The sequence below is a fragment of the Bufo bufo genome, chromosome 2 (assembly GCF_905171765.1).
Source record: "Bufo bufo chromosome 2, aBufBuf1.1, whole genome shotgun sequence".
NCBI classification, from domain to species: Eukaryota; Metazoa; Chordata; class Amphibia; order Anura; family Bufonidae; genus Bufo; species Bufo bufo.
In genome coordinates this window covers 563,790,617-563,814,546 of record NC_053390.1, presented here as the reverse complement: position 1 = coordinate 563,814,546, position 23,930 = coordinate 563,790,617, and the positions used below count along the sequence as shown (strand labels likewise).

General features: G+C 44.1%; 1 protein-coding gene across 2 annotated transcripts in view; it reads right to left on the bottom strand.

Annotated features, from left to right (window-relative positions):
- Positions 1-23,930, bottom strand: part of GRID2 (glutamate ionotropic receptor delta type subunit 2) — a 1,570,293-nt gene that overhangs the window by 497,390 nt on the left and 1,048,973 nt on the right. For both annotated transcript variants that reach the window (XM_040418160.1, XM_040418161.1), the window contains one exon: positions 5,468-5,569. In XM_040418160.1, the coding sequence (XP_040274094.1) occupies positions 5,468-5,569 (102 nt within the window). The remainder of the gene's footprint in view (positions 1-5,467; positions 5,570-23,930) is intronic.

Sequence of the window (23,930 nt, the reverse complement as noted above, 5' to 3'; positions counted from 1 at the left end):
GGGCCTCAGAAGAGCTTTTGATACTCTTTAGGCTGAAAAGGTTATAAAACCTGCCGAAGTCCAAAACAGAACTTTTTGGTTGAAATAAAAGAAAAACAAAACTGTGTTCTAGCATAAAAACTTATCCCATCTGTGAAACAGTGGTAGTAGTATGATGGATTGGGCCTGTATTGCTGCATCTGGGCCAGGACAGCTTGCTATTATTGATGGAATAATGAATTTTGAATTCTACAAACAGAGGGGGAGATTTATCAAACTGGTGTAAAGTAGAACTGGCTTAGTTGCCCGTAGCAACCAATTAGATTCCACCTTTCATTTTTCAAAGTAGCTGTGAAAAATGAAAGGTGGAATCTGATTGGTTGCTATGGGCAATTAAGCCAGTTCTACTTTAGACCAGTTTGATAAATCTCCCCCAAAATATAAAAGGAAAATGTCAGGACATCAGTGAATCTCAACAGAACGTTGAGATCATGCAGCAAGACAATGTTTCTACATGATGTAGTTTTAGGTCAAATTTGTGCACAAACAGAAAAGTTTGAAAGGTTCACACATTATTAAGCCAATGGTTATGATATGCTGCACCATTAACATAGCATGCCTACGCTATTTAGGTAGTGCACCATTCATTCACTTACTATTGAAGTGACCAAGCTACATAAATAGGTCTGCTACATTGGCAACAAAGCTCTCCGGCTGTTACTTTAACAAGTGCTACATCTGTATGTCATTTCATACATCATACTGAGGTGGCGTACAAATCAGTAGGTAGTTCTTAGATGACGCTTTCTGTATTCTTTTACACATACAATGAAGAAAATTAGAAAAGCTCTTAAATCACCCAGAACTGAATAATAACACAATGTACTAAACATATTTTTAACAATATTTTCAGTAGTCCTCCAGTGCTCATAGCATAAAAACGTATGGTGAATAATGAAGTAATATTATATGACAACAGCAATCTAAGCATGGCCAAATATGTTCAGTATTTAATTCATAATTAGAGTCCATTCAGACGTCTGCAAGTGTTTTGCAGTCCGCAAGTTGCGGATTCTCAAAACACGGATACCGGCCATGTGCGTTCCGCATTTTGTGGACCGCACATGGAACGGATTCGGACCCTGAACTATCGACGTCTGAATGGACCCTTAATCCTTACAGTTTTTAAGTTGGTTATTTGGACTTCCCTCTTTGTTATATGGAAAATAGGATGTTCTGCTACTGGGTCCCAATTGAAATCAGATGGATGTTTGTGTAAAGTATGTATGTGCCAGGTACAATAGAAAGAATTTTTTTTTCTAGCAGCTCTTCACTGTATCTAACTATTGGAGATCCCAAGTGAGGTGACCAGCCTGTTTTGGGCCTTAGTGACCAACCAATTTTTTTTATTGTCTTAGGCCTCATGCACACGACTTTTGTGTGCATCCGTGTCCGTTGTTCCATTTTCTGTGATTTTCTGCGGACCCATTGACTTTCGAAAAATGCACCGTTTGTCATCCGCGTCGGTGATCTGTGTTTCCTGTTCATCAAAAAAATAGGACCTGTCCTATTTTTTTGACGGACAACGGTTCACGGACCCATTCAAGTCAATGGGTCCATGAAAAAACAAGGATGCACACAAGATTGTCATCCGCGTCCATCATCCGTGTCCGTGGCTACTTTCACACAGACGGATCTGCTTATCCGTCTGCATAAAAGCTTTTTAGATCTGAGTTTTCACTTCGTGAAAACTCAGATCCGACAGTATATTCTAACACAGAGGCGTTCCCATGGTGATGGGGACGCTTCAAGGAGAATATACTATGAACTGTGTACATGACTGCCCCCTGCTGCCTGGCAGCACCCGATCTCTTACAGATGAGGGGTTAATTGTGCGTATAATAGCCCCCTGTAAGAGATCAGGTGCTGCCAGGCAGAAGGGGGCAGACCCCCTCCCTCCCCAGTTTTAAATTCATTGGTGGCCAGTGCGGCCCCCCTCCCTCCCCTGTATTTAACTCATTGGTGGCCAGTGCGGCCTCCCTCCCTCCCCTGTATTTAACTCATTGGTGGCCAGTGCGGCCCTCCTCCCTCCCCAGTATTATATTCATTGGTGGCCAGTGCGGCCTCCCCTCTACCCCCCTAATTAAAATCACCTTCCCCCATCATTGGTGGCCAGGTCTGTGCTATAAGCAATGCGCCGCACAGACCTGTCACTTACCAGTAGGAGGAGCGCCCGGCCGGTCACAGACATCGCAGGTAAGTATAATACTTCTATTGCTAAGTAACCATGGCAGCCAGGACTGCAGGAGCGTCTTGGCTGCCATGGTAACCGATCGGAGCCCCAGCGATTAAACTGGGACTCCGATTGGAACTCTCCGCTGCCACCAATGATGGGGGAAGGTGATTTTAATTAGGGGGGGGAGAGGGGAGGTCGCACTGGCCACCAATGATGGGGGGGTGATTTTAATTAGGGGGGGAGAGGGGAGGCCGCACTGGTCACCAATGATGGGGGAAGGTGATTTTAATTAGGGGGGGGAGAGAGGAGGCTGCACTGGCCACCAATGATGGGGGAAGGTGATTTTAATTAGGGGGAAGGGGAGGCCGCACTGGCCACCAATGATGGGGGAAGGTGATTTTAATTAGGGGGGGAGAGGGGAGGCCGCACTGGCCACCAATGAATATAATACTGGGGAGGGAGGGTGGGCGGCCGGACTGGCCACCAATGAGTTAAATACAGGGGAGGGAGGGGGGGCCGCACTGGCCACCAATGAATTTAAAACTGGGGAGGGAGGGGGTCTGCCCCCTGCTGCCTTACAGCACCTGATCTCTTACAGGGGGCTATGATACGCACAATTAATCCCTCAGGTGCGGCACCTGAGGGGTTAGTTGTGCGGATCACAGCCCCCTGTAAGAGATCAGGTGCTGCCAGGCAGCAGGGGGCAGTTATTACACAGTTCTCAGTATATTCTAACTTGAAGCGTCCCCATCACTATGGGAACGCCTCTGTGTTAGAATATACTGTCGGATCTGAGTTTCACGATCTAACTCAAATCCGATGGTATATTCTAACATATAGGTGTTCCCATGGTGATGGGGACGCTTCAAGTTAAAAAATACCATCGGATTGGAGAAAACTCCGATCCGATGGTATAATAGGGACTCCTGACTTTACATTGAAAGTCAATGGAGGACGGATCCGTTTGCAATTGCGCCATATTGTGTCAACGTCAAACGAATCCGTCCCTATTGACTTGCATTGTAAGTCAGGACAAATCCATTTGGCTCCGCACAGCCAGGCGGACACCAAAATGACTTTTTCCTTCATGTCCGTGGATCCTCCAAAAATCAAGGAAGACCCACGGAAGAAAAAACGGTCACGGATCACGGAACAACGGAAATCCTATATCATTTGTTTATAGTCGGTGTCTAAATTCGGTAGACCCACTATTATATACTCTCAGTAGTCTCAAAATGGTGTATATTCTGTACCGAGTGTGCCTTATTATATTTAGGTTAAGAATTAACTTTTATTTCTATAATTTAAAATAAAATGAGACAATGGAGTAAAGTGAACTCCTGCGCTATTTTAGGGATGGAGGATGGGATCTAAGTAGATAGAACTGGGCCTGGTAGCGTTCCTGTGTAGGGGGCGTATTAACAAATACGGAATGGAAATCCATTTTGCGGACCTCCAAAAAAAAACGGTCATGTGCATGAGGCCTTATTCCAAGAGCTATAACTTTTTTATTTTTCCATTGATGTAGAAGTTGTAGTTTTTAATTACACCGTTTTGGGGTACACATGATTCATTTTTAATAACTTTTTTTAGGGGGGAAAGAGCAATACTGCCACAGATTTTTTTATGTTACAGATTTTTACATTTTAATACTTTTGTACAATAAAAACCCTTGTTAAAAAATTGTCTTTGAATCTCTGCATCACAAGAACCATAACTTTTAAAAAAAATTGTTCTACAGAGTTATGTAAGGGCTTGATTTTTGTGAAACAAGTTGTAGTTTTCTTTGGTATTATAGTGAGTATTATACTGTCACTGCTATACTGACAGTCACCAGCAGGCTGCGCCAGAGAGGTGTATCCTTTTACGGATATACTGGAGGCTATGCAAATGAATCAACACCCCGAGATCTCATTTGTGGGGATCCAATGGTAGACAAAGAGAACTCCTCCCTCTAAGTCACTAAGATGCCTAGGTCACTATTGACTGCAGCATCTAACGGGCTAAACAGCCAGTATCTTTTCTGTCAATTGGGGCTGTTAGAGCTCTCTGCTGCACAGACTAGTAGAGCACTTAGACTAGACTGCTATAAAAAGGTTAAGATTAATAGTAGAGATGTTGAGGGAGGATCAGTGATGAAAAAAGGTGTTGGTAAGTGATGCAAATTATTTAGATTTTTGAAAATATGCAGCTGGTATCTAAACTAAATATATGCAATAATATTACTAATTTTATTTTATTTTTAAAATTTTTGCTTTTCCTAATCAGATTATTGTAGAGTAGCTTGTGAAAACTACACTTTCAGAATTCTAAAGAGACAACTATTAAAAATACTTGAAGATGTCAGCTATCAGTTCAGCAGAATTCAGTATGCATCTCTCAGCTATAGCTCAGGATCAGTACAAGATAAGTAATGCAATGTATTTACAAAGCTTCTCAACTTTTCTTGTAGATTTATTCCATACGCAAGTTAAAAAGCAGAACTTATGCATTTACAGTCTATGAAAATGTCTTATTTTCATAAAGGGGTACTTCTGTCTGGATGTTCTTATAGCAGAGGATCCCATATGTGAACTCTCTATTCACTGCTGTGGGACTTTTAAAAATAGCTGAGTAAGAGTGGGTTCACATTAGCGTTATGGAGTCCGTTATGGCTTTCCGTTCTCCTGCCCATAGACTTGCATTATGACGGAATGCAAAACGGACGCTTTTAAAAGGCATTCCGTTTGCTCTCCGTCCTAATAGAAGTCTATGGGAATCAAAACGGATCCGTCTGGTTCCCGTTATGCAAGACTGAAAACAAAGTCCTGTCGACAGGACTTTGTTTTCCGTCTTGCATAACGGGACCCAGACGGATCCGTTATGTTTTCCCATAGACTTCTATTAGGACGGAGCAAAACGGAATGCCTCTTAAAGGCTTCCGTTTTGCATTTCATCATAATGCAAGTCTATGGGCAGGAGAACGGATCCGTCCTTCCGTCTTATGGATTCCGTTATGTTCCATTATAACCCTGTTATAACGGAAAGCCATAACGGACTCCATAACGCTAGTGTGAACCCACCCTAAGCTTGCTCAGCTATTTTAGAAAGTGCCTATAGTAGTGAATGGAGAGAGGGGCATCGGCGGGCTGCTCCTCATTCACTGCAGCGTGATGGGGTCCTAGCTTTGAAAAACAGGTTAAAAGTTTTGTTATTTTAATGCTATATTTTAGGAGACACCCATTGACTCTTCTATATTGAAAACATCCTTACCAGCACTGTGGCCACACGGAGCACAACACCACGCATGTTGTTTTCTAGCTTCCTGTCCGTCAGAGAACCATTCAGTCCAGTCACAGGATTCCATGAACCTAGCTGTGTAGGAATAAAAGAAAAAAAAAAAAAAAAAAGCAGTCAGGATCAAAGCTAATTCATCTGGTAATACAAGAAAATGATATAAATAAATGATTATACAAAACACATTAATCGCTTCTGAATGGAAACTGCGCGAAATTGTTCCAACGGTGACTAACAAACCTTTAAATACTGAACTCATTACAGCAAAACAAATATTCCTTGAAATTGAATTTAAATGATGACAGTCCCGCAAAGCCGAATTCAGGCTGCAAAAGCTTAGTCTGCGATACTTTTTTATTCTTTTTTTTTTTTTTAAGTGGTAGTCCGACAAAAATAAAATAAAAATAAAATAAAAATGATAAAATTGCTAGAAAATCATCCATCAAATGGTTGAATAAATTTATTTCATACAGTTACGACTGAAGATGATGAGTCGATGTCATGCAGGTGCACATTTCCCTAAAAAGTTAATTTATTGTATAAATGCAGGCACATTAACATATTATACAGATATCTCTCTGTCACTTTCAATCTCCATATGGCAGTTTAATTTTACTTCAGTATAATTTCATTCCTTTGACAATAAAAACAATATCTGATGGTATGTTCTGATGGTATGTTCTGATGGTATGTTCAGTGCTGAACATAGAGCCTCATGAGACCATAGACTGTGTAATGGACCCTATAGTATCATTTGCCATACCTAAATTTTTCTGGATCATTTATATGGGGGAAAAGGCACATCTGAAAAGAAAACAAGCAGCACACGATATAGTAGTATAGTTCTGGATAAAGACAAGTCAGAAAGCGGATATCATTCTTAGGCCTCTTGCCCTCGACCATATGGATTTTTCAGTACGGATCTGCAAAAAATACAGATGACGTCCGTATGCATTCAGCTTTTAGCGGAAGGGAACAGCTGGCCCCTGGTAGAACAGTACTATCCTTGTCTGTTATATGGACATTAACAGGGCATGTTCTATCTTTGAACGGAACGGAAAAAATGAAATACGTAAATGGAAGGCATAGTACCTTCTTTTTTTTTTTTGCGGATCCATTGAAATTAATGGTTCCATATACGGTCCGTATACTGAACGCAAAAAACGGAATGGAACGGAAACTGAAAAAGAAAACGTTTGTGTGCAAGAGGCCTTACCTGGTGAATTTGTGCAATTGGAACCACAATTAGAGTAGGGATATAGAATCCATTTATCATGGGTAGTAGTGTTCCCTGGCTCCCCTACAGAGCCTGCTGTGGATATAAGTAAATGGAGGTAGACATGAAAAAAGAGCAGCATAGGAGGTGTTGCCCAAGACCAGCAACTGGAGTCTTCCAAGATATAAAAAATTCATATATCTTTATTCAGTAGACTACATATTTACAGGATTATGTCTGTATTATGTAGGAAGACTCCCCCTCCTGTTTCGTGGACAGCACTTCCCCAGCTGCTGTTTTTCATGTCTACCTTCCCTGGAAAAGAAAAAAGGAGGATTTATTATTGGCTACTCTAATGTCTGGCTACTTGATATTTTGTTGTACCCATTTTTCCATTTTGTAACAAGCATGGATGTCTGTTCAAATATAACACAGTAGCCAGTGCAGAACATATATATATATATATATATATATATATATATATATATATATATATATATATATGACCCCCCTGAGAAGAAGTGTGGGGGGAAGCTTACCCTGTTTGGCTCCCAAGCTGACAGCCTGTTGAAATTTATTTGTCATGTATTTATTTGTCTAAATTTAATGAGGTGGAATATGTACATGATTAAAGAAATGTTCTCACAGTCCAGGCAGGCTGAATGCAATCAATAGATATCTCCATGTTGCCAATGCGAGGAGTAGGGTGTGCATGGCTGCTGCATACTGTGGCCTACATCATGCCACTTATGCCACTTTCCAACCATCACATTCTATATGGCTGCTGCTGAGGCCTGCATCATGCTACTTGCCAACCATCATGTTCCCCAAAGATGCATTTTTTTTTTTTTTTTCTCAAAACACCTAGTATGTTTGAACATCTGCCCCCGATAAAGGACAATTTTTGAATGCTTTGGAATATGAAAAAGCATGAGACATGTACAGGTGCTGTGTCTTTTTAAACATGCTGTCTAATGTGCATTTACCCATAGCTATGTATGTAAGTGTAACTCAGACACCACTTACTATTGCTGCAATTGCGTTCCACAGCTTGGGGAGGGGAAAAGGGTAAACTGGCAAACTTGACCCGAAACAAATCTTGACTGGTTCGCTCATCTCTAATATTGATAGATATATAAACAGTAATTGCCAAATTTACAGTGAAGGTCTACCTTGTGAGAACATTTTGTAGGGAAAATAGCTCACAGGATCACCATCTCTTGGGTTAGGCAGGTTTGCGGTACCAACTATAAGGCATCTGGTTCAAACTGGCTGCAATCAGCTTTATTTGCTTCTTATTCATGCAGGCTGTTTTCTAGACTGCATAACCTGACTTCACCTACACAGGCTGCATCTGCTATGAGGCGAGAAAAGCATCTCGCCTCAGGTGGTCGCCGATCTGTCTATGGGGTGGTGGAATTTTACGGTAGGATCTCCGCCGTTCAGCCTCATAGGCCTTAGGCTACTATGCCTGAAGCCTATAAGGAAGTAGAAAAGTCCAGGAGGTCGAGATGACATCACTGTGACCTACTTTTCCGGGTCTCGTGTGATCATAACTCAGGACAGGAGGTCTCTTGTGATGGCCACCTGCATCTAAACTTGGCAATCATAGGCCACTGGCTTGTGGACTGCATTAAACAGGAATGAGGTGTTTCTTTTTTTAATACTAAATATCGTCACTACTGGGAGCACAACAGGGGGTAAGAGGATGGATAACATTATATCTACTGGCACTAAAGGATGGGTGGAAGCATCATATACTGGCAATAAGGGGGATTATATACTGGCACTAAGGCAAGCATTATATACTGGAACTACAGGGGGAATTGAGGGGCATTATATATTTTGCATTATATATCTACATTACAGGGGGCTTTATATACTGGCACTACAGGGGGTCATTATGTATTGGCGCTACAGGGGGAGCATTATATACTAGCACTTTAGCTGTGGATGGGGTTGCCTTATATGTATTAGCATTATGGGGTGCACAGAGGAGCATTACATTCATATATTGGCACTTTGGGAGATAGAGGAGCATTATGCATTGGCACTAGGGGCGAGCTTTATATATGCTAACACTGTGGGGGTACAAATGAGCATTAGCATTACATACATATATTGGCACTACAGGGGGGTTCGAGAAGCATTATATACTTTCACTACAGGAGGAGCATTATATACTGGCACTACATGGAGAACATTATATATTGATATTACAGGAGTGATGGAGGAGCATTATATACTGTCTCTATGGTGGGTGTGGGGCATTATATAATAGCACTTCAGGGGTGGATGGGGTTGCTATATATATATATACAAACCGGATTCCAAAAAAGTTGGGACACTAAACAAATTGTGAATAAAAACTGAATGCAATGATGTGGAGATGGCAAATGTCAATATTTTATTTGTAATAGAACGTAGATGACAGATCAAACGTTTAATCGAGTAAATGTATCATTTTAAAGGAAAAATACGTTGATTCCAATTTTCACGGTGTCAACAAATCCCCAAAAAGTTGGGACAAGTAGCAATAAGAGGCTGGAAAAAGTAAATTTGAGCATAACAAAGAGCTGGAAGACCAATTAACACTAATTAGGTCAATTGGCAACATGATTGGGTATAAAAAGAGCTTCTCAGAGTGGCAGTGTCTCTCAGAAGCCAAGATGGGTAGAGGATCACCAATTCCCACAATGTTGCGCAGAAAGATAGTGGAGCAATATCAGAAAGGTGTTAACCAGTGAAAAATTGCAAAGATTTTGCATCTATCATCATCAACTGTGCATAACATCATCCGAAGATTCAGAGAATCTGGAACAATCTCTGTGCGTAAGGGTCAAGGCCGTAAAACCATACTGGATGCCCGTGATCTCCTGGCCCTTAAACGACACTGCACCACAAACAGGAATGCTACTGTAAAGGAAATCACAGAATGGGCTCAGGAATACTTCCAGAAACCATTGTCAGTGAACACAATCCACCGTGCCATCCGCCGTTGCCAGCTAAAACTCTACAGTGCAAAGAAGAAGCCATTTCTAAGCAAGATCCACAAGCTCAGGCGTTTTCACTGGGCCAGGGATCATTTAAAATGGAGTGTGGCAAAATGGAAGACTGTTCTGTGGTCAGACGAGTCACGATTCGAAGTTCTTTTTGGAAATCTGGGACGCCATGTCATCCGGACCAAAGAGGACAAGGACAACCCAAGTTGTTATCAACGCTCAGTTCAGAAGCCTGTATCTCTGATGGTATGGGGTTGCATGAGTGTGTGTGGCATGGGCAGCCTGCATGTCTGGAAAGGCACCATCAATGCAGAAAAATATATTCAGGTTCTGGAAAAACATATGCTCCCATCCAGACGTCATCTCTTTCAGGGAAGACCCTGCATTTTTCAACAAGATAATGCCACATTCTGCATCAATCACAACATTATGGCTGCGTAGGAGAAGGATCCGGGTACTGAAATGGTCAGTCTGCAGTCCAGATCTTTCACCTATAGAGAACATTTGGTGCATCATAAAGAGGAAGGTGCAACAAAGAAGGCCCAAGACGATTGAACAGTTAGAGGCCTGTATTAGACAAGAATGGGAGAGCATTCCTATTTCTAAATGTGAGAAACTGGTCTCCTCGGTCCCCAGACGTCTGTTGAGTGTTGTAAGAAGAAGGGGAGATGCCACACAGTGGTGAAAATGGCCTAGTCCCAACTTTTTGGGGATTTTTTGACACCATGAAATTCTGATTCAACATATTTTTCCCTTAAAATGGTAAATTTTCTCAGTTTAAACTTTTGTTCCGTGATTTATGTTCTATTCTAAATAAAATATTAGAAGTTGGCACCTCCACATCATTGCATTCAGTTTTTATTCACGATTTGTATAGTGTCCCAACTTTTTTGGAATCCGGTTTGTATATATATATATATATACATATATATATATATATATATATATATATATACTAGCATTATGGGGGGCACAGAGGATAATTACAAGCATGTACTGGCACTTCAGGGGAAGGGGGGGGGTGGAGGAGAATTATATACTTGCCCTACAGTGGAAGCATTATATACTGGCATTATAGAGGGATGGAGCAGCACTACATATTTTGGCACTACAGGGGTGGACAAGGGGCATTATAATATAGGGGCCCCTATAACGGCCTTAATACTACCGGTAGTTCTGTGGGGCACAATATGGAGGCCATTGCTGCTAATGGGGAACTCTTGGGGAGCATTATCAATATTGGGAGCACTATTACTAATGGGGCACTGGGAAAAATATTACTATTGTTAGGACTTTAGGAGCATTATTACTAATGAAGGCAGTCTAGAAGCACTATTACTATGTTGAGGACTAGCTATATGGCACTGTTATTTCGGCAATATAGTATTTCGGGGCATAGGGGAGCACAACTGCCACAGTATTGGGATTGCAGCAGGCAATGACACTGTTGGGGCACCAAAATAGGAGAATGATTGAAAAGTAAGGATTCTAAGATGTTTGTGTGGTATGCTCTGCAGAAATAAGACATGGCTAAAATAACTCATCATGGCGGTCTACTCTCAGACCAAGATGAGGAAAGAGAATGCATCAGAGACATCACTGGATGTAAGAGGCATGTAGTGCTATATTCTCCTGTATGTTTGGTATAATGGAATGGAATGTCCATTCAAATATGGCTTTAACAGTAGGGCATGGAGAGGGGGGTTGGGCTCCATTTCAATTTTTTTCCTCAAGCAGTAGAGAACCTAAAATCAGCCTTGCATCTACAGAATTTCCTATTTCCAAGTCCTAACTATGGCTTTTGATACGCAGATACCACAGAGACTGAAGAGTGGAGAATTACATAACAATCCGACAGTCACTAAAAAGATATACAAAGCACGTCGTATCAGATTGACAGGCAGAATAAGGCAGAATAATAAACTCACCAATAGAAGACAGAAAACTGGATGAGGATGGCAACGGGTGAGGAAGGTAGAGTCTTGCAATGGAACAGATGGCAGATGGCAATTGTGTACAGATGGACAGCGATGAATGTAAGCAAGAGGAATAAAACCTAGCAGAGGAATAAAACCTGCTAAATCCAACAAGACAGTTGAAAATCAAAGCAAATAAAAACAACTCTGAATACAAATACAAATACAACTACATTGCAAACAACAATATAGTAAGACTGTGGAACCACAAATCCCAGGAATCACTCAAACAAAGCCAATGGAATAGGATTCAAGACTCTGGAAACAAACTGAACAGGGCTTTCACTGTACCAGGCAAAGAGTCACCGGAATTTAAAGTATTTAATGCATTCACGATGGCAGCTGTGTATGTATGGCAGAAGTCTGGTCTTCAAAGATGGTGCCCATTGGCAAGTGCAGAGGGCATTATAGCTGCCGGATTTCTGCTGATTTAAACAACAGGAATCCCTGGCTAACGTCTGTGATCGGCAATAACGTTGAATGCAGACATTTAACCCCTCAGGTGCCAAGGTCAGTTGTGACCATGGCATCTGAGGTGGCTCTCTCACGGGCCTGAACAGCTCCCCTGTGCAGCAGCAATCAGGTAGGTTGTTCATTGTCTGCAATAGCCTGTATGTCTCTGAAGAAACCTATGCTATTGTAGTTGTACTTCCTATGAAGCTCTGCAGGTGGCAGCGCTCCAGAAGAATCTGCAACAAATGATTCTGCCAGACAAAAATCACTGCATTTAACAGTTTTTGTCCAGCCAGACCCTCGCTGGTTCTCATTATTGTCAATGAGCCCCAGCGATGAACAGCAGTATCTGGCTAGGTTGGATCCGAAGAATTATGTCTGACTGGTCTTCTGCTGGAATAGACTGCCAGATTAATTTGCCTGCTATGTGAAACTAGCCTAAGGCTGCTTTCACACGAACGAGTTGTACACACCGGACAGCTCCCGTCCTGAACTCCCAGCACTGTCCGGGTCACATAGCATTTATGATGCTATGTAACCCTTACAGTTCTGGAATGTATTGGGTAAAACTAACAGCATTAGGTCACTGTTATCGAATACTTTCCAGGATGTAAGGGTTACATAGCATCAAAAATCAATATAATGCTATGTGACCCCGGTAGTGCTAGACGTTCAGGACGGTAGCTGTTATACTCATGCAGCGAGTCCAGAGTATGCAACTCGCTTGTCTGAAAGCGACCTAAAGTGTAAATTAGACTGCCAGATGATTGCTAACGAGCGTTCCTAATACTGCCTCCAATTCCCCGATAAATGAGCAATTGTGATTAAAAGTCACAATAGTATAGGCGGCAGATAGTGCTGTGCAATAGGGATCTGCCTCTGGCAAACCACTGCCCTGCATGGGGATGAGTGATGGGCCTGGCATAGCGTTCGCTCCTCCCCATGCCACGGATAACATCGCTGTAATAGCCTATTTAGTGCTTCCCTCCTGGCAATCATCTGCAGCAACAGGGTGTCTAATACACCCTTTACTCTACAGGTTCTCTTCCAGCTCACTGCTTCAGACATGGGAGTGAAGCCACTTGTGAGTGTGTCACTGGCTGTGGTGGCACACTCAATTCACTTTTTGCTGATGTCTACCTCTACAGTTTTAAATTACTGCTTCCTTCCATATTGTCTTCAAATTGAAAGACAGGATATGAGGGCTGAATATAGATGAATTGTATAAAATGTGTAAGCACCACAAGGACTTTTTTTTCCTACTAGGTTTTTCAGTAAATGTTTTTACAATGGCATATTATGGAGCTTGGTATTGATTGTTGCAAGTATCACTGGCTATTACTGTCACCCTAAGGGATACACATGTACTAATGGTAAAACCGCATTGATTTGATGATGATGATGATGATGATGATGATGATGATGATACTGTATATGTAAGAACATAGTTCTGGAAAAGTGTATGTCATCTGAAGCAATGTTTCCCTTCCACCAGTGTGATTTATTGCTCCTTTTGTAATATTAGATATTACTATATTTCAAGCTCTAACCCTCTGGTTTATGTGGGCTTTTCAATATATTACATACCCCTCAAGCAACAAAGGAAATGAATACAGACAATAAAGAAAAAGTACATTTGTTTCTTACAGTCTAAAAAGTATGAACACATTGCATTCAGTTGCTGCTTCATATTACATTAATTCTGGATTTCATTTTAAGCTATACAAGAAAATCACATTAGAATGCAGATCCAATAAGCACCTCAAAATTTTTGAAAACCTAATTGCTGCAAATACATCAGTGATCTGAAATGTGATACTGAACCAGGTTGCAGGAACTCTTTTCTTAAAGTGACAGAGTACAATGCCCATCTTTAATTCGGTTACAAGTATAAAGAGTTTTCCAGTTCATAGAGATAGACTTCCTTAAGATAAGTAATCAATGTGAAATCATTGGGGGTCTCTCAGCTGGAAAAAATATGTTTTAGATAGCTTTATGAATTATATTTTTATTTATAATTTAAAAAAATATATTTATATATTACACATTTATGTAACTGGCTGCACTAATTCAGATTCAGGCCTAGCAACCACTTGACTTCCTGTCTAGGTGACCACCCTTTGTTGAGGTATAGTTACAAGTAACCAAAGGAAGCGGATTGCTGCACATATGTCTGTCTCTTCATACGACATCAGATGCTTTCTTAGGCTACTTTCACAGTAGCGTTTTGGCTTTCCGTTTGTGAGATCCGTTCAGGGCTCTCGAAAGCGGTCCAAAACGGATCAGTTTTGCCCTAATGCATTCTGAATGGAAAAGGATCTGCTCAGAATGCATCAGTTTGCCTCCGATCAGTCTCCATTCCGCTCTGTAAGCTGACACCAAAACGCTGCCTGCAGCGTTTTGCTGTCCGCTTGACAAAACTGAGCCAATCTGGCACAATAGAAAACGGATCCATCCCCCATTGACTTTCAATGGTGTTCAAGACGGATCCGTCATGGCTATAGAAGACATAATGCAACCAAATCCGTTCATGGCGGATGCATGCGGTTGTATTATTGTAACGGAAGCGTTTTTCCATGACGGATCCGCAAAAAACGCTAGAGTAAAAGTAGCCTTAGACAGTTAAAGTGGTGCTGTGTTTTCACATTTGACAAAATTCTTGCATTTGCAGGAACCGTCCCTAATTTGCAGAGGCAGTCCTGGTAAATTTGGGCTGTGACAAGCCAAAATAGTTGGGACTTATTTAAGCATTTGGATGTTACGGGGTGCAATATTGGTAAGTATGCAGTGCTGTAACTAGAAATGACTGGGCCCCACAGCAAATTCGTGAACGGGCCTCTCCCATCAACTTTTTCGCAACCTCCGACTCCCGTGCAACTTCCACTCTTGTGGCTAGTCATGTTCACTCTCTTAGACTCAGTCCGTTTTCTACAGTGTCACAGTATATATGATGTCATTGTATAATACTGTTGAGGGGTCTTGATAATAAAATCTTTTAGTCCTCCTGGATAGGCCATTTCCGAGTTCAGGCCCAAAAGCATTAGCTTCCCTGCTTCCCTTATAGCTATGCCATTGTAAGTATGTGTTTATCAGCACAGTTTAACCTGGGTTTGTCATTATCATGTAATATTTCTATCTAATGGGGAGGGGAACCTGTCACCTTTTTAGCTCTTATGAATGAGACCATGAACGTGATGTTCTAATAGAGTAGACAGTAATTTCATTGACTAAAGACACTGTGAATGTGATAAACAGGGGACTGAAAAGTAAGCCCTTCCTGGCTGTGTGGGGCCACGTGGTATATTACGTGATCTAGCTCAGCCATTCGCTATGGAAAAACTTTCATGATGTCATGGAGTTGCATATTTAGTATTGCTAAAATAATGACATATGTCCTGTCATGGTCTTACCTGCTTGCTGCTCTCCTTCGTTTGACATGTGCTGGCGGCCATCTTGGGTTCTGGGTTTCTTGTAGCCTTCCACCCTGCGGCTCCTCCTTCCCCTGGGAGGAGCTGGATGCCTAGCTCATATATATAGGAGGTCTGTGGCTTCAGTTCCTTGCTTGGTCCTCCTGTGTTCACATGCTTCTAAGACTGCTGCTGCTTCTGGTTCCTGATCCTGGCTTCGTCTGACTACCCTGCTGGTTCCTGATCCTGGCTTCGTCTGACTACCCTGCTGGTTCCTGATCCTGGCTTCGTCTGACTACCCTGCTGGTTCCTGATCCTGGCTTCGTCTGACTACCCTGCTGGTTCCTGATCCTGGCTTCGTCTGACTACCCTTCTGGTTCCTGACCTCTGGCTTCGCAAAGACTCTGCTCGGTTTCACCATCCGTTTGGACTTTTGCTTTACAGCTTTATTTTCAATAAAGCCTTCTTATTTTCACTTATCTCTTGTTGTACGTCTGGTTCATGGTTCCGTGACATTAGGACCAAGCCATGAATTCTGACGGTACAGGGCCATCCTCGCTACCCACGCTGGTTGCCAGACTTGATCAGCAGGATCACCTGTTGGGTCGGTTCGCTGTGGCGTTGCAAACCCTGCTTGAACGCACGGCTCATTTCGCTCCCGTTGCCGATGGGTCGGTTGTCGCTCCTGGGCTCGCTCCTACTGCCGCTCCGGTTGTTGCGCCAGAGTCTACCCCGACACCTGTTGTTGCGCCTGCGGTGTTTCGGGGTATGACCGGTTCTGCCCCTCTTCCACAGCGCTTTGGGGGAGAGCCAACTCAGTGCCGAGGTTTCCTTAACCAGGTGGGCATTTATTTCGAGTTGCTGCCACATGCCTTTCCTACTGAGAGATCAAAGGTGGGCTTCTTGATCTCGCTGCTCTCGGACAAGGCCTTGGCCTGGGCCAGCCCTTTATGGGAGAACAACAATCCGGTGGTTGTCGAGTTTTCCGGTTTTGTTGCTTCTCTTCGGAAGGTATTCGATGTGCCGGCTCGTGCTGCCTCTGCTGCGAAGCTCCTTATGTCCATCAGACAGGGTTCACGATCCGTAGCTGAATACGCCATTGAGTTTCGTACCCTGGCAGCAGAGGTGGGCTGGAATAATGAGGCTCTGGTCGCTGCTTTCTCTCATGGTCTCTCGGATGCCTTGAAGGATGAGGTTGCAGCTAAGGACCTACCAGTTGAGCTCGAGTCTCTTATTTCTTTCCTGATTTTGATTGACACCAGACTCAGGGAGAGACCTTCCTTTAAGGTGAACCTGCGGAGGTCTTCTAACAGATTGGTGCCTACGTTTGCTGTCCCACCCGTGCCTCCCTCTCCTCCCACGCCTCCTGGGGATGACTTGTCTGGGGTTGAACCCATGCAGCTGGGGTTTGCTCGCCTGTCCGAGGGGGAGAGGGCACTCCGGAGACGCGAGGGCCGATGCATGTACTGTGGTCTCGGTGGGCATTTTCGGTTGGCATGTCCGAACCGTCCGGGAAACGCTCGTACCCTGAGATCCTGTCGGGGGCAGATCTTGGGTGGAGTCTCCTCGTCCCCGGTTTCCCGTGTTGACAAACCACTGATCACTGTTGTCCTCTCCTGGGTCGGGGGCTCGGTGACGACCCAGGCGTTGGTGGACTCTGGTGCTGGTGGTTTGTTCATTGATAGTGTGTTCGCTGCTGCCAATTCCATTCCTCTGCAGGCTCGAGGTTCCCCACTGGCTCTTGAGGCGATAGACGGCAGACCCCTTCTGCCGCCACACGTGACTCATGAGACCCTTCCAGTGGGGATAGCCATTGGTGCCGTTCACAGAGAGTCGGTCTGCCTCCAGGTTATTTCGTTGAGAGTTACAATCTGGTGCCGTTCCTCCTCGTGGCAAAGTCTATCCACTGTCGGTAGCGGAGAATGAGGCCATGGAGGAGTACGTGAGGGAGGCGCTTTCACGCGGACACATTCGCAAATCTTCGTCCCCGGCAGGGGCTGGATTTTTCTTTGTGAAAAAGAAGGGCGGTGAGTTGAGGCCTTGCATCGATTACAGGGGTCTCAATCGCATCACGATCAAGAACGCTTACCCGATACCCTTGATTTCCGAGCTGTTCGATCGCCTTAAAGGGGCCACGGTCTTTACCAAACTCGACCTGAGGGCGGCATATAACCTGGTAAGGATCAAGGCGGGCGATGAGTGGAAGACCGCGTTTAACACCAGGACCGGACATTACGAATCCTTGGTTATGCCCTTTGGGTTGTGCAATGCGCCCGCAGTCTTTCAGGAATTCATCAACGATGTTTTCCGTGACCTGTTGCAGCAGTGTGTGGTAGTCTATTTGGATGACATCTTGGTATATTCTGAATCCATGGAGGCCCACATTCTGGATGTCAGACGAGTGTTGCAACGGTTACGAGAGAACAAGCTGTTCGGTAAGCTTGAGAAATGCGAATTTCACCGATCCCAGGTAACCTTCTTAGGTTACATCATTTCCGCTGAGGGGTTCTCCATGGATCCTGAGAAGGTTTCGGCTGTCTTACAGTGGCCCCAGCCCAGTGGTCTTCGTTCCCTGCAGCGCTTTTTGGGCTTCGCCAATTATTATCGGAAGTTCATCAGGGACTTTTCCATGCTGGCCAAGCCTCTCACGGATCTGACCAGGAAGGGCAGTAATTCCCAGGTCTGGCCGCTCGAGGCCATCCGAGCTTTTGAGGCCCTAAAGTCCGCCTTTGTGTCGGCTCCGATTCTGTCGCATCCCAACCCTGGGTTGCCCTTTGTCCTCGAGGTGGACGCGTCTGAGACGGGAGTAGGCGCCCTTCTGTCTCAGCGTAGAACACCAGAGGGTCCTCTGCTTCCTTGTGGGTTTTACTCCCGGAAACTGTCTTCCGCGGAGTGCAACTATCAGATTGGTGACAGGGAGTTATTGGCCATCGTGCCGGCCCTTAAAGAATGGAGGCACTTGCTCGAGGGTTCGGTGGTTCCGGTTCTCATCCTGACGGACCACAAGAATCTGACCTACCTTTCTGAGGCCAAGAGATTGACACCACGTCAGGCCAGATGGGCTCTGTTCTTGTCACGTTTTAATTACGTGGTCTCCTACCTACCCGGTTCCAAGAACATCAGGGCGGATGCCTTATCACGGCAGTACTCCGAGCTGTCCAGGGAGGAGTCGATTCCGACTTCGGTCATACCTCCGAATCAGATCCTGGCCGCCATTCGCACCAGCCTGACCTCTCCCCTGGGTGAGCAGATTTTGGCGGCTCAATCTGGTGCTCCCTCTGGGAGACCCAACGGCAGATGTTTTGTGCCTGAGGAGTTGCGCACTCGGTTGTTGCGAACCTACCATAACTCCAAGACCGCGGGGCATCCTGGAAAGAATCAGCTGTCCTGGGCTGTTTCACGTCTGTTCTGGTGGCCTTCCCTACGTTCCGACATCGCCGCATATGTAGCGGCATGCTCCGTTTGTGCCCAGAGTAAGTCCCCTCGGCACCTTCCGTTGGGCCTTCTGCAACCCATAGCCACCGGGGAGCGCCCATGGTCACACCTGGGGATGGATTTCATTGTGGACCTCCCTGCATCCCGAGGCCATACGGTCATTCTCATGATTGTGGATCGGTTTTCCAAAATGTGCCACTGTGTTCCTCTCAAGAAGTTACCCTCTGCACAGGAGTTGGCCACGATTTTTGCCAGGGAGGTCTTCCGGTTGCACGGTTTGCCTAAGGAGATTGTGTCGGATCGGGGGAGTCAGTTTGTGTCCAGGTTCTGGCGCGCCTTTTGCTCCCAGTTGGGGATTCATCTCTCCTTCTCCTCGGCCTACCACCCTCAGTCCAATGGGGCTGCAGAACGATCCAATCAGGCCTTGGAGCAATTCCTTCGTTGCTATGTCTCCGATCACCAAGACAATTGGGTTGACATCCTGCCTTGGGCTGAGTTTGCCAGGAACACGGCGGTGAACTCTTCCTCTGGGACGTCTCCCTTCATGGCCAATTATGGGTTCCAACCTGCCGTGTTACCAGAGGTATTCTCTCCCCAGGATATTCCGGCTGTGGAGGATCACCTTTCCGTCCTACGTGCTTCTTGGGTACAGATCCAGAAGTCCCTTGAGGTCTCTGCGCAGCGCCAGAGACTCCAGGCTGATCGCAGACGAGCGCCTGCTCCTTCCTACCAGGTCGGAGACCGTGTATGGTTGTCCACCCGCAACCTCAAACTTCGAGTGCCCACTCCCAAGCTGGCGCCTCGCTTTGTTGGTCCCTTCCGAGTGCTTCGCAGGGTAAACCCGGTAGCCTATGCCCTTGCGCTTCCTCCTGGCATGCGGATCTCCAACGTGTTTCATGTCTCCCTGTTGAAGCCACTGGTGTGTAATCGTTTCACTTCCTCGGTTCCTCGGCCTCGTCCGGTCCAAGTGGGCAATCGTGAGGAATATGAGGTGAGCAATATCCTGGACTCACGCCTGGTCCGCGGTCGGTTGCAGTTTTTGGTCCATTGGCGTGGTTATGGTCCAGAGGAGCGTTCCTGGGTTCCCTCCGCAGATGTCCATGCTCCTGCCTTGCTCCGAGCCTTCCACGCACGCTTCCCTCAGAAACCGTTTTGTGCTCCGCGGAGGAGGGGCCCTTGAGGGGGAGGTACTGTCATGGTCTTACCTGCTTGCTGCTCTCCTTCGTTTGACATGTGCTGGCGGCCATCTTGGGTTCTGGGTTTCTTGTAGCCTTCCACCCTGCGGCTCCTCCTTCCCCTGGGAGGAGCTGGATGCCTAGCTCATATATATAGGAGGTCTGTGGCTTCAGTTCCTTGCTTGGTCCTCCTGTGTTCACATGCTTCTAGACTGCTGCTGCTTCTGGTTCCTGATCCTGGCTTCGTCTGACTACCCTGCTGGTTCCTGATCCTGGCTTCGTCTGACTACCCTGCTGGTTCCTGATCCTGGCTTCGTCTGACTACCCTGCTGGTTCCTGATCCTGGCTTCGTCTGACTACCCTGCTGGTTCCTGATCCTGGCTTCGTCTGACTACCCTTCTGGTTCCTGACCTCTGGCTTCGCAAAGACTCTGCTCGGTTTCACCATCCGTTTGGACTTTTGCTTTACAGCTTTATTTTCAATAAAGCCTTCTTATTTTCACTTATCTCTTGTTGTACGTCTGGTTCATGGTTCCGTGACATGTCCATCCCAAGATAGGGAAAATGTTGTGTATTTAAGATTAGAGATAAGCAAATTGATTAAAATTTATTTTGAATCCAATTAATTCAAATCAAACCCAAGATTAAACTCAGATATGAATTGATTCTATCTAAATCAAAAGTGCTCTGAATTCCTGAAAAATCTGTCTCTGTCTCGCTCTTTGTATTTCTGTCCCCTTTCTTATAATAAAAAATTGCCTGAATTTCTTCTCAACAAATTCCTCTCCTCAAATCTTGATTTAATCATATGATGCAGGTGACTCCACATGACCAGCAAGTGCTTACTTTTAAAGCAGGGTTGGTAATCTGATTATTTTTTTCTCTTGACAACATATGTAAAACTCCTGGACAGCCAACATTTACATGGACAAATTGTAAAACCAAAATGATAATGATTATAAGAGAAATATGTGTATAGCTCAATATGCTGAAATTAACTCACTGCTAGTATTTATTTTAAGCTGGGGGAAAAAAATCAAGACTGTACTTGATAGGGTAACACTACATTAAAAATGAGCAGAGTAAAAGTGCAGGTGTGTACACTCACCTATAGTCATTGAAACAAAGGCACAAATTCCATATAAGCCTTAAAGGCTATGCATACCTTTGGAGGCAATTTTTGTTTATGATTGCCTTTTACTCATTTTTGGTTAAAATCATATTTTCTATTGGACTTTATTAAAAATATTGAGCCATTCTGTCACAAAAAGTTAACAGTTTTTCTAACTGTGTGACTAGTACTTTCACTTTGTGCCAGTCATCTAATAACCCTTATCTCTAAACTACTAAGAGGTCATAAACACTTATTTAAGCCACATTCAGTAAGATAATAACTGAGCTATAATGATTGTTTATAAGGGAAGAGAGCAGAGATAAGGAGCCCGTCTGCTCCATGACAGAAAAGACTAAAAATCCACAGGCTGCCACTACAGCATCTCAGCTATGTACAAAAAAAAAAGGATTCCATATTTTTAACAAAGACCAATTGAAAAAATGATTTTCAGCTGAAAATAAGTATAATGCAATAATTTAAAAAAAAAATTGCTCCCTAAGGTGTACAGTTGTGGCCAAAAGTTTTGAGAATCACACAAATATTAGTTTTCACAAAGTTTGCTGCTAAACTGCTTTTAGATCTTTGTTTCAGTTGTTTCTGTGATGTAGTGAAATATAATTACACGTACTTCATATGTTTCAAAGGCTTTTATCGACAATTACATGACATTTATGCAAAGAGTCAGTATTTGCAGTATTGGCCCTTCTTTTTCAGGACCTCTGCTATTCGACTGGGCATGCTCTCAATCAACTTCTGGGCCAATTCCTGACTGATAGCAACCCATTCTTTCATAATCACTTCTTGGAGTTTGTCAGAATAAGGGTCCATTCACACGTCCGTTTTTTCTTTCCTGATCTGTTCCGTTTTTTGCTGAACAGATCTGGACCAGATCTGGACCCATTCATTTTCAATGGGTCCTGGAAAAAAACGGACAGCTCAATGTCTGATTTTTTTCAGGACCCATTGAAAATGAATGGGTCCAGATCTGGTCCAGATCTGTTCAGCAAAAAACGGAACAGATCAGGAAAGAAACAACGGACGTGTGAATGGACCCTTAGTGGGTTTTTGTTTGTCCACCCGCCTCTTGAGGATTGACCACAAGTTCTCAATGGGATTAAGATCTGGGGAGTTTCCAGGCCATGGACCCAAAATGTCAACGTTTTGGTCCCCGAGCCACTTAGTTATCACTTTTGCCTTATGGCACGGTGCTCCATTATGCTGGAAAATGCATTGTTCTTCAACAAACTGTTGTTGGATTGTTGGAAGAAGTTGCTGTTGGAGGGTGTTTTGGTACCATTCTTTATTCATGGCTGTGTTTTTGGGCAAAATTGGATGAGAAGCAACCCCACACATGAATGGTATCAGGATGCTTAACTGTTGGCATGACACAGGACTGATGGTAGCGCTCACCTTTTCTTCTCCAGACAAGCCTTTTTCCAGATGCCCCAAACAATCGGAAAGAGGCTTCATTGGAGAATATGACTTTGCCCCAGTCCTCAGCAGTCCATTCACCATACTTTCTGCAGAAGATCAATCTGTCCCTGATGTTTTTTTTGGAGAGAAGTGGCTTCTTTGCTGCCCTTCTTGACACCAGGCCATCTTCCAAAAGTCTTCGCCTCACTGTGCGTGCAGATGCGCTCACACCTGCCTGCTGCCATTCCTGAGCAAGCTCTGCACTGGTGGCACTCCGATCCCGCAGCTGAATCCTCTTTAGGAGACGATCCTGGAGCTTGCTGGACTTTCTTGGATGCCCTGAAGCCTTCTTAACAAGAATTGAACCTCTTTCCTTGAAGTTCTTCATGATCCTATAAATTGTTGATTGAGGTGCAATCTTTGTAGCCACAATATCCTTGCCTGTGAAGCCATTTTTATGCAACGCAATGATGGCTGCACGCGTTTCTTTGCAGGTCACCATGGTTAACAATGGAAGAACAATGATTTCAAGCATCAACCTCCTTTTAACATGTCAAGTCTGCCATTTTAACCCAATCAGCCTGACAATGATCTCCAGCCTTGTGCTCGTCAACATTCTCACCTGAGTTAACAAGACGATTACTGAAATGATCTCAGCAGGTCCTTTAATGACAGCAATGTGATGCAGTGGAAAGTTTTTTTTGGGATTAAGTTAATTTCCATGGCAAATAAGGACTATGCAATTCTTCTGATCACTCTTCATAACATTCTGGAGTATATGCAAATTGCTATTATAAAAACTTAAGCAGCAACTTTTCCAATTTCCAATATTTATCTAATTCTCAAAACTTTTGGCCACGACTGTACATAGCCTTTAAGTGTACTGTCTGCCAAACATGCTAAGAATATGTAGGGGAGCTCTTGACTTGCCCCTGACAAATGATATTGGGGAGAAAAGAATCGGTGAATTGAATACTTTTGCACAATCCTTTTGTTCCCCTGGGAGATGAGAAGTGTCTGGCAGCAGCTTTCTCCACTGTCACCATAGATTATACATACACGTTGTACCAAGCCAGGAGAAAGTCAGAAGAGATAGCTGCTCAGCCAACAGCTATTGAATGTGTATGGGGGCTTTTAAATCTAATAAGAGACTGCCAACGGACTTTCCTTTCCTCAAAAAAACGCTGTATATAGTAATTGCAATTCTGAAAATATATTGAAAATGGGAATTCTTGTTGGCACTATGTCA